The 10398-nt window shown below is 38.5% G+C and overlaps 1 protein-coding gene, 1 long non-coding RNA gene and 1 pseudogene across 4 annotated transcripts in view; 1 reads left to right on the top strand and 2 right to left on the bottom strand.

The window, feature by feature from the left end:
* Window positions 1-914: 914 nt before the first annotated feature.
* LOC122333367 lies at window positions 915-5107 on the bottom strand (annotated as a pseudogene).
* Window positions 5108-6066: 959 nt separating this feature from the next.
* LOC122341670 lies at window positions 6067-6703 on the bottom strand. Its single transcript, XR_006250483.1, has 2 exons — window positions 6249-6703; window positions 6067-6174 (listed from the first exon to the last, which is right to left on the bottom strand). It is a non-coding gene; the product is annotated as an uncharacterized LOC122341670 (long non-coding RNA).
* A 386-nt stretch (window positions 6704-7089) lies between these two features.
* The window catches only part of mcoln1b (mucolipin TRP cation channel 1b), a 9558-nt gene continuing 6249 nt past the window's right edge, over window positions 7090-10398 (top strand). Inside the window, exons 1-4 of one of the 3 annotated variants that reach the window (XM_043235183.1) lie at window positions 7090-7287; window positions 7712-7965; window positions 8192-8359; window positions 9495-9651. In XM_043235183.1, the coding sequence (XP_043091118.1) occupies window positions 7245-7287; window positions 7712-7965; window positions 8192-8359; window positions 9495-9651 (622 nt within the window). In that variant the 5' untranslated portion in view covers window positions 7090-7244. The other 2 variants (XM_043235182.1, XM_043235184.1) reach the window with 2 other exon arrangements.

Genomic DNA, 10398 nt, shown 5'->3' with positions numbered 1-10398 from the left:
GACTGGACCCACACCAACCATCCAAAGATGCTTTCAATGGCTACAAATGCACATGTTATTCTCTCTACTAACAATAACCAATGACTTGCTATTTCCATGTTTTCCATGATGGTAGTGAAAACATTTGAGCATATTGTGTATGAAATTAAGGTCCTTGAGATTAACTTCAACTATTAACTATAATGGTAAGATTCTCAGAGGAGACAGCTTATGACTCTCTCAGTTTAAGTCTAGGCTAAAGACATATCTTTTAGCAAAGCATACTCGTAAGATTAACATAAACCTATGCTACAGTACATCGTGATTCCCAATGGCCGCTACTCTAATTATCCTTTTGTCTCCACCTCGGGATGTACATCCCGAGGCATCTAGTTACCGAGCCTCTCAGTGGACCCCGTGAGGAGATGACCTTCCTGCGATGACGTCGAGGAAAACTCAACCTTCTGTCTGGACTAATTCTATCTTGGACTTTCTGCATTGTAATTCATCCTGCTGTTTTGTAATGCATCCTGTTGTGTGGTGACTTGCTTATGTCTGTGGAATGATTTGCTTTTGTTATGTAATATTTGCTTTTGTGAAGCTGCTTTGGAACAATAGCCATTGTAAAAGCGCTATACAAATAAACTTGAATTGAATTGAATGACAACAGAAGAAAGGTAAGACAGTGTCGGTGAAGGAGGTTGTGATTGTGTGTAGATGTGTGCTAGTTACAGGATCAGAGAATGACACTGTTTCTCTGTCATAGTCCAGACACACTCTCACACGATCAAGATCCTGTTCAACAGGAAAGCCAGACGGTTCATACAATCCATACCAGACACTCCAGACATCAGCACTAAAGAAATCACGTCCTTTCCTTTGGTTTGATGCTGTAGTTACTCCAAGATTCCAGCACCGACTCTTTTTCATCTCCACGTCCCAGCTGTGTGTTCCTGAGTTAAAACCCTCTGAACCCAGAACACAGTGAAAAGAATCAAATCTCTCAGGAAGTGGCTGTTTTTTCCAGATGTGCCTCACACTGGTCAGATCACCAGAAACAATGAGATCTGGATGAGCAGTGTTTGGATCCAGAATCACAGGAGCTGATGAGAAACAATCAACTGCTGCTTATATGAAGATCAAAGATATGTAAAATTTTCACCCATTTCCAGTGTATGTACAAGAGCACAGATCTTCTGGAGACTCACTGTTCTGGATGAAGTCCTGCATCTTCTTCCAGACTCTGAAGGACAGGTTGCCCAAGTATCGTGGAACATGAATCAAAGCTCCAGAAGGTGTCTGTGGATCCAGCTGTGATGAGATCTGGACTCTGGAAGAAGATTCAGGATCAGGACTGAAGTGGATTTGATTCAGAAGCAGAGAGACCAGAAACACCAGCAGATCACTCACCTTTCCATCGAGACCGGAAACTTCTGCAGAACAAACACACCATTTATTTTCAACAACTCAATCAATCAATCAATCAATCAATCAATCAATCAATCAATGATCTGAAATCAGACCTTCAGAAAGCAGACGTTTGTCTTTCATCATCTCTTCTGTGTCTTTAATTGTGTGGGAAAGAGCTGAGATGTGTCTGTTGATCTCCTCCAGCTTCTCCTTCATCATCTTCTTCTTCTGCTCCTCTTCCTCCCTCAGTGCAGTGATTGTAGCTTCTTCTTCATCTCTGAGAAACTGATGAAGCTTCTCAAACTGCTGTTTGATCTGACGCTCTGTGTGTTCAGCCTGAGACTGAAATCAAACCACATTCACTTCAGTCGTCTCAGTCGACACACTACAAATATTTTTACAAATCATGAAGTAGTTTATGATTTAGGTTCTTGATTCCCATCCTTTCATTCAATCATAAGCACAAGGCCCAATCCCATTTCTACCCCTTAGCCCTTTCCCCTTCCCCTAAGTTTGGTGGGTTCATGTGAAGGGGATCCTCTTTTAGCTGGAGGAGTAGGGGAAAGAGGAAGTGCCAAATAATTGGATTAGCGAACTGCCTGTTGTTTGATTTCTATCAAAAGGCTTTTAAAGCTTGGAAATTATTGTATGTAGGCTACATAATTTTTGCCACAAAGTAATTTTGTTTAATAACACTTATATCATAGCCAACAGAAAATCTCTTTATTTACTGAGCTGGGTGGATTAAGGAACTTATTTTTTGCTTGATCTTTTAGATCAGTCTGCTTATTACTAATAATACTATTCTGTGAAAAAAGCCATTCCCAAAGGTTTATTAATGTTAATAAGAATCACACGCAATTATTTTAACATGAGTAGAATTGACCACGCATTTTATATATTAATGGATTGGAAATCAGCAGTACAAAAACGTACTTATAAACATAAAAATAAACTGCGTTTGTCTTAAACGTTTATTTGGATGTCTTGATTTGTAATAAATAAGCATAATTGGCTCAATATTAGATTAAAATGTGTAACAATGTGCATAATGCAAAAATAATGTGAGCTACTTGGAGCTTTTATTAAAGGTCAGAACATTTATTAAATCAATAAATGTGTAGTTGTAAGTAAAATGTATGACTGTATTGAGCATTTCATTGATGCAGTGTTTGCCTCTTGATTCCGTTTCCTCACCTTGATGTGTTGAACTGCTTTCACACACTCTTTTCATTTTCTCTTTGTGCGTCCGTTTCTCTCGCAAGCTCTTCAGTGCTGTACTGAGCTCCTCCTACAATTCGACAAAGCGAAAAAAACACTGCTGAGATGCAAAATTTCCACGCGGTGTTCACGCGTTAAAGCTATTGAACTGTATTTTAAAGCGGTATTTATATGAACATTTTTAATATAATTTTACATAGACTAAAAGACCTTCGTTTTCCCCACTGGCCGTCAAACCAAGTTTTAATGATTTTGAAACTTGAATTTTAATCAGGCAAGGAAAATTACAACACTTTCTCACAGCGCTATGGGCTACTTGTGTGTTAAGGACGAGCTTGTGGAAAACAAGAACATATTTGCAATTCGGAGTTAATGCACGCACACAAGATTATTACTTTTTTATTTTTGCATATGTTGGTATTTTTATGTGTGAAGTAGATGTTAAATAAGTTCGTTAATGAACCTTTGTCTGGAGACGTCATGTTGTAAGGCTATAAAACATTTCAGCTACTGCCTCATAAGGAAAAATAAGGAAAGCCTGCCTGATAAGGACAGCCATGTTTGGTTCTTGCTTGATATTTGTTGTTCAGCAGTGCATCTTCACAGATCTTTCCAAATTCGTTGCGTGTGTTGTACATAGATATATAAACCAAAGAAATTTAAACAATGCTTAAAAAATGATACTGTCCTACCTTGTATGAAGAAACGGCTTCCCCGATGGGTCTGAATGTGTGACTGACGTGTTTCTGTGAATCTCTACACACTAAACACACCGGCTGTTCGTCCTCCAGACAGAAGAGCTCGAGTTTCTCTCGGTGCACACCACAGATCTCCTCAGATCCCGACGAACCCTCGTTTCTCTGCCTCCGTAACGACTCGCAAAGGTTTCTTAGAGCAAGGTTATATGGAGGATCATCTCTTGAGGACCTTCTCCTGCAGACGGGACACTCCCGAGTTCCCTTGGTTCTCCAGAACCGCTGAAGACACTCTTTACACACGCTGTGGCTACACGATAAAACCACAGGATCCTTGAAGATTTCACAGCACACCGGACAAGAAAGATCTTCTGCGTACACGTTATATGAATGGATGGATGCTGCTTCAGTTTGGTGTCTATTTAAAGTGGATGAGTTGGCCTGTTCACACCAGCGGTGACATGCAGGGACAAAGTGACCTGATCCTATTCATTTCAATGGAGAACTGGCTACTGGTTCAGTGACCTCAGGCATCAGGATGTAGGCGTTGTTCATCTAGTCAATGATTTAATGCACTTAAAAAGCTGCTGTTTAGTACTACAGTGCTTTATTAGTTTAGCTGTTCACCAAAACATACTCGATTTGTCCATATATATGGATTAAAGTGCACACTCTGAGCTTTAATTTGAGGGTATTCTCGCCAGAATTGGCGGAAAGGATAAGGAATGGGTTTTGAAAACGATTAGAATTTCTGCGATGGTCTCTATTGCTTTTTTTTGTTCGATTGTTTTCTTCAACAGATCTGGATTCAGGTTCTGGATTCAGTAATGCAGTCAATAAAGGAAAGTTCAGTCATCCTTTCTTAACATTGTGTGCTGCGCGATGAATCCAAGAAGCTATGTTTCCCAGCAGACCTTCAGATGCTCTGAGACCAGTGTGGTTTCATTCATTTTGTATCTCAGCGTCAGAAGCACTGGACCTGCACTGACCATCCAGAGGTGCTCTCAATGCTACAAATGCATTAGTGTTCATTTGTGAGTCACCTGTATAATTTAACCTCTAGATGTCAGTAAAGTCGTACTGAAGACATTTGAAATTTTACATATCGCACCTTTTAATTTGGTAATATATAATTTGGGGATTTTTCATTTTTCCATGACTGAAATCAGTCCCATATTTTTGTCTTATATTATAGAACAGAGTGTACTGTATACAATACAAACATCTGGATTGTGACTGAAATTAAATGTGACATGATATTAACTTCAAATAATATGAAGTCAATATTTCAATCAATACTTTTACAGTACGTTTAATAAATTAATTCACATCTGGTACTTCATAATGCAAACCTCTGTCAATTTTCCCTCATATATGATGTCCAGTGTATTTGTAAGATCTTCTCTAGACTCACTGTTCTGGATGATGTCCTTCATCTTCTTCCAGACTCTGAAGGACAGGTTGCCCAAGTATCGTGGAACATGAATCAAAGCTCCAGAAGGTGTCTGTGGATCCGGCTGTGTTGAGATCTGGACTCTGGAAGAAGATTCAGGATCAGGACTGAAGTGGATTTGATTCAGAAGCAGAGAGACCAGAAACACCAGCAGATCACTCACCTTTCCATCGAGACCGGAAACTTCTGCAGAACAAACACACCATTTATCATCAACAACTCAATCAATCAATCAATCAATGATCTGAAATCAGACCTTCAGAAAGCAGACCTCATTGTCTTTCATCATCTCCTCTGTGTCTTTGATTGTGCCTGAAAGAGCTGAGATTCCTAGATCATTTGACACCATCCTGTGATATTAAGGAGCTTGAAATGAAGACATCCTTTTATCTCATTCATTAAGGCAAATATCCATTGAAACTGCAATCATAAGATTAAAAAAAACAATGCATGATGGAAATGAATAAATTGAGTGTATAAGGGATCCGTAGCTAGCCGGGAATCAAACGATTTTAACGCATGGCGTGGACGTAAAGAATTGACCTACATGACGGTCACCTGCTATCTCTGTCAATTTACAGCCGTTTCTTTACTTTTGATTATTTCTGGTTTCATCTAGGAAACGTTTGAGCTCTCAGGATCGTGAAGGAAGCCGGAATCAAAATAAGACTTCAATTAACCAACGGCACCACAGTTGTTTCTCTCTTCTGGTTTGATGCAATGCATTTTAGTCTGGGCATCTGTTTTTAAGTGTTTCAACCGTTTTTATCATAACCTTAATCTCATCCCTTTTACTGGATGCAGGTGTCCTTCTGGGAAGTCACCTAAACTTCATCTGTGCCTGTATTTAAAGAGCACCCAGCATCTAGTATAGAAATAATCTTTTATCTGCTTATTATAGTGTAATTTTCACATTTTTAGTTATTTTCATGCATATTTTTTGCTGTTTATTTTACAGTCTACATTTAATACACTTTCTATTAATACTGTGACAAATAAAACCTTGAAATCCAGTCATAAATAATAATTTTGAATAAAACATTACAAACTTTAAAAAGTCTTTTTACTGCCAGTTAGGAGAGTGAAGTTCACCATATATATTTGGTTGTTTTTGTGCGTGTTAAACTCAAGCTTTCTTTCATCCATTTGATGAATGGAGCTTCTGATCACGTGTTAAAACGGGTCAAAAAAATAAAATAAACTTCAGGTTAAATTCTAACAAATGCATTGAAGTTAAACATTAAAACTCTTTAGTGCAATGCATTCAAATCTCAGATCAAACAAAATAAAGACAAAACGAAACATTGGTAAACTGAGTGAAGACTTTATTTGCAAGCGTTTTGTTGCTCTTTATCTGCTGGCATGTGCTCCGTCGAAATGATCTCTTCACGTGCTCTCCAGAACTTCCGCTTCGTCCTGCAAGGCAACAGAAATAATAGTCAGCAACGAGCACAAGCCCAGATTACTCTAGCAGCAAAAAAACCACACACTTAACACCCAACAGCAGCAGCTCGAATGAAGCTGTAGCAGGATCATAAAGCGTGTCTGCTCTCAGGAGACGGAGAGCGGAAGGCAGAGATCCTGCTGTACTGTAGCACACATCCTACACCCCGCATTACACGACGAGCAGCGCGGGGCTCTAGTTGTGTGCACGGCCAGAACCAGCCAGTTACGATCCACAGGTTTCCTAAAGCACCAGGATTTCGTCAGAAGCACGCTGTATTATTCTCGCGCGCGCGCCCTCGCCACGTGCTCCTGTCGCGCGAGAACAAACGTTTCTCTAACTCCGCTCCGTTTCAGGATCTTACGGTAGATTTACACGGCAGACAATGTTATGACTGAGAAAAGTAATACAAAAAAATCGGGATACCTTCAATTAATTTCTTTGAGACGCTCCACCGCCGCGCGCGCTCGAGCCGACCTTCTGCGTGGCGTACGTCGGTCGGAGCGGAAACACGTGCGTATGAACGCTCGGCTCATTAATATTCATTACGCAACGTGACGTTTACCCAGCAGGACTTTAATTCATATCTATCTATCTGTATTATTATTTTCGACTAATCAGATAGATGTAAATTGGTGTCACGTGCCGCTTTGTACAGAATTTAAAAATAAGTTATTTACTTCGAAGCTGAAGACTGGTCGACAGTAACGCTGTGAACGTTAGCAAATCTCAGCAAAACATTTTACTTTATTTTTTTTTTATTCTGAATTATTATTATTTTTATAAAAGCCTTTCTATTGTAATAAAGATGCGTGATAAGTCGCGTGTTTCTGTGCGCAAACTTCACCAACGTTTGTATTTAAAGGGCGCCGCGGGACTTTTATTTTGGCAGCGAGCCTGTGACGCCCGTGTTGTTTTCTCTCGCGCTCGGACCGCAGCGATGCGCTTCATCCGCGTCTGTTTTTATTCACCAAACCCACCGATCGCAATATTATCGTGATTTATCCATCAATATCCGTTTTTGCTCATCGATGGTTTTAAAATGGCGAGCTCTTTCTCCAGACCTTCAGCTCAAGGAGGCGCGGGTTTGATATTATATTATTATTTTTTTTTAATGTCTCACTGAAATGACTGAAACATTGACGGCAGACGTGTTTTTTTATATTAATGCGTGTGACCTCTCGTTATCAAGTCTATCTCATGTAACTATTCAGGATTGAGGTCATTTCTAATCCAAACATTTAAGACTGTCAAACCATAATAAACCTATTGACGTGGTTATAACAGTAACGCTTAATATTGAGATGTTTAGTAATGCCCTAATTAAAACGAATCTACATTTAGCACTTATCCTAAAAAAAAACATTTGTAGTTATGTCTCCATGGTAACAACAGTTCCATCAAAGTACCATAGCAAAAGTACATAATGGTAGCTATTGCAATATAATATATTATAAGCTAACCCAGGTGTGTTAGCGTTAAATCATCCATCCGTATGTGTCCCCTCAGAGACGGAGCGCCTGCTGGCCCCTGTGATGGGATACGGCTCCGGGGATCTGAACGGCGGCTGTCATCGGGGCCCTCCCGTCCTGGACGTGAGCTCGCCGGGGTCACGGCTGCGGGCCGAGGAAGAGGAGGAGGAGGCCCTCAGGAGGAAGCTGAAGTACTTCTTCATGAGCCCGTGCGATAAATACCACGCCAAAGGCCGCAAACCCTTCAAGCTGGTCCTTCAGCTGCTCAAGATCATCATCGTCACCGTACAGGTAGACCATTCTCTCTGAAAGGGCGCCGTATAGCTGTACAACCAATCACGTTGATTGCTTCGACTCATTTACTGTGATTTTTAACACTATGTTACTGTAGTTGCGGCATCGTCTCGCCGGTCCAACATGACCGTGGTGCTCTGTCAGCGTTACATGTCTGCACCATTCTCCATGTATTTTTAATACACTGATCTTCCGCATGCATTAACGGCTCTTTCTGCGTCAGCTGGTGCTGTTTGGTCTCAGTAATCAGATGGTGGTGGCGTTTAAGGAGGAGAACACAGACTCCTTCAGGCACCTGTTCCTCAGAGACTACGTGGAGGATTCGCAGGAGCCGCTGTGTATCCACACGCAGAGAGACGTCTACGATCACATCGAGTACGCCATAGAGCAGGTACAGAGTTACATTTACTTTATATATACATATATATATATATATATATATATATATATATATATATATATATATATATATATATAATTTTTTTTATTATATATAATAGCATTTATTATATGTAATAGTGTTTCAATATTTTATTTATTATATATATATATATATATATATATATATATATATATATATATATTTATATATATTTTTATTATATATATATATATATGTATTTTTGTAATTATATATATATATATATATATATATATATATATATATATATATATATATTATTATTATTTTTTTATTATATATATATAATAAAACAAACAAGCTCACAAAGGGAGCTATTACATTAAACTGTAATAGCGTTTCAATATTTTTCTACCTGTATTTTTTATCAAATAACTGCAGGCTTTTCCCAAATACAGTGAACTCCATTAACGCTGTAAAATGTTGAAAGCTAGTGTAGCCTAATAAATAATTTAGTTAAATACGTTATTTTAGCTGGCTAAAGACGTTATATTGATTGCTACAGTCCGTGCTGTTTCGCTAATTGTTGGCCAAACAGAGGATGTGAGCAACATTAGCACATCAGATGACCTTCGTGTCGAAACTCTGAGCAGCAAGAAGGAAAGTGATCCTCTATGCAGCTTCATCTGTTCGTCGTAGGATCATTGTCTCAAATCAGTGCTAGCGGAACGAATACTGTACAGTAAATATTGAATATTGCCAATAAACAAATATTAAATCAAGCAGTATGCAATACAGCATCCCAGACACTTTTTATATCGCTTTTTTTAGCAAATGCATACAGTACTATAGAAAACACAATCATTTGCTGGATAGTGATTGATTAAACATACTTTTTTTTAACTATATTACAAAAGATTGCATTTTTTGCAATTACATGTTTATTACATGTTATATATACATGTTATTACATGTTTCTATGATCGACTCATTTCAGTTCATTCACGAGCCCCAGTTCGGGAGGCGCTAGGTTACTCAAAAGTAATCCAAAAGTAGCCGGATTACATTACTTTATAATTGTAATCCAACGGATTACATTTCAGACTACAGTTTCCGTAGTGTATTCACTGATCCGTCTCTCTCTCTCTCTCTCTCTGTCCGTCAGTATCTGGCTCTGCCGCGGACGTCGGTCGGGAGGTACGCGTACGCGCGAGGTTCGGCCGTGAACGACAGCGCCCTCTATCTGTGCCAGCGCTACTACAGGAAGGGCACCATCGACCCGGTCAACGACACGTTTGACATCGACCCCCATGTCGTCACCGGTGAGCTGAAGAGCCCTTTCTGTAAATCAATAACATTTTAAAAAACACAGCGAGGCGTCACTCTGTCTGCCGCTTACGCCTTTTCAGCTTCGACGTTAAGAACGTGAATATGCAAGACACAGATATTAGGGAGAGGTTATTGATTACATCGAACTGTTTTAGTTGATGCATTTCATTGTTGGTGGAATATAGATTTAGTTCAGATCTGAAAAATGATTTGCTTAATCGGTATTTTTGTTAATGAATACATAAAAATGATTCTTATAGCAGTTTTTACGTCGTTTCTGGAGTATGAAAAAGTAAAAAGCAAACTTTATTATTTTCCTTTTAATCTTTATTCTTTAAAATGATGATTCTTGTATTTATTATGAGTATTTGTAATATACAAGTCATGCTTTCTTGGCGAAAAAAAAATCAACATTTTTTATTTTATTCTAGTTTAATAACATAAATGTATTTCATTATGTTTATTTATTTTTTGCTAAATAATAATAATTTGATTTAGAATTATTTATAAGATCATTTTAATGGAAAACTCAACAAAAGTATTAAGTAGAATTTTTTTCCCCAGTACTTTATGCCTGTTTATAGGTCTTTTTAAAAATGCATTTACTAAATGATGGAGAAAATGTCATTTCGCTACTTTTTCCATTTCTCTAGACGTGTGCATCATCACTTGTTAAATTAAACTGACTTCATTTTAAACGGATTCTGCTCAAAGGATACACATGATGCTGCCTAATAATC

This window comes from Puntigrus tetrazona, chromosome 3 (assembly GCF_018831695.1).
Source record: "Puntigrus tetrazona isolate hp1 chromosome 3, ASM1883169v1, whole genome shotgun sequence".
Classification (NCBI taxonomy): domain Eukaryota; kingdom Metazoa; phylum Chordata; class Actinopteri; order Cypriniformes; family Cyprinidae; genus Puntigrus; species Puntigrus tetrazona.
Note: the sequence above shows the minus strand (reverse complement) of the source record. Positions and strands in the feature narration are given on the sequence as shown.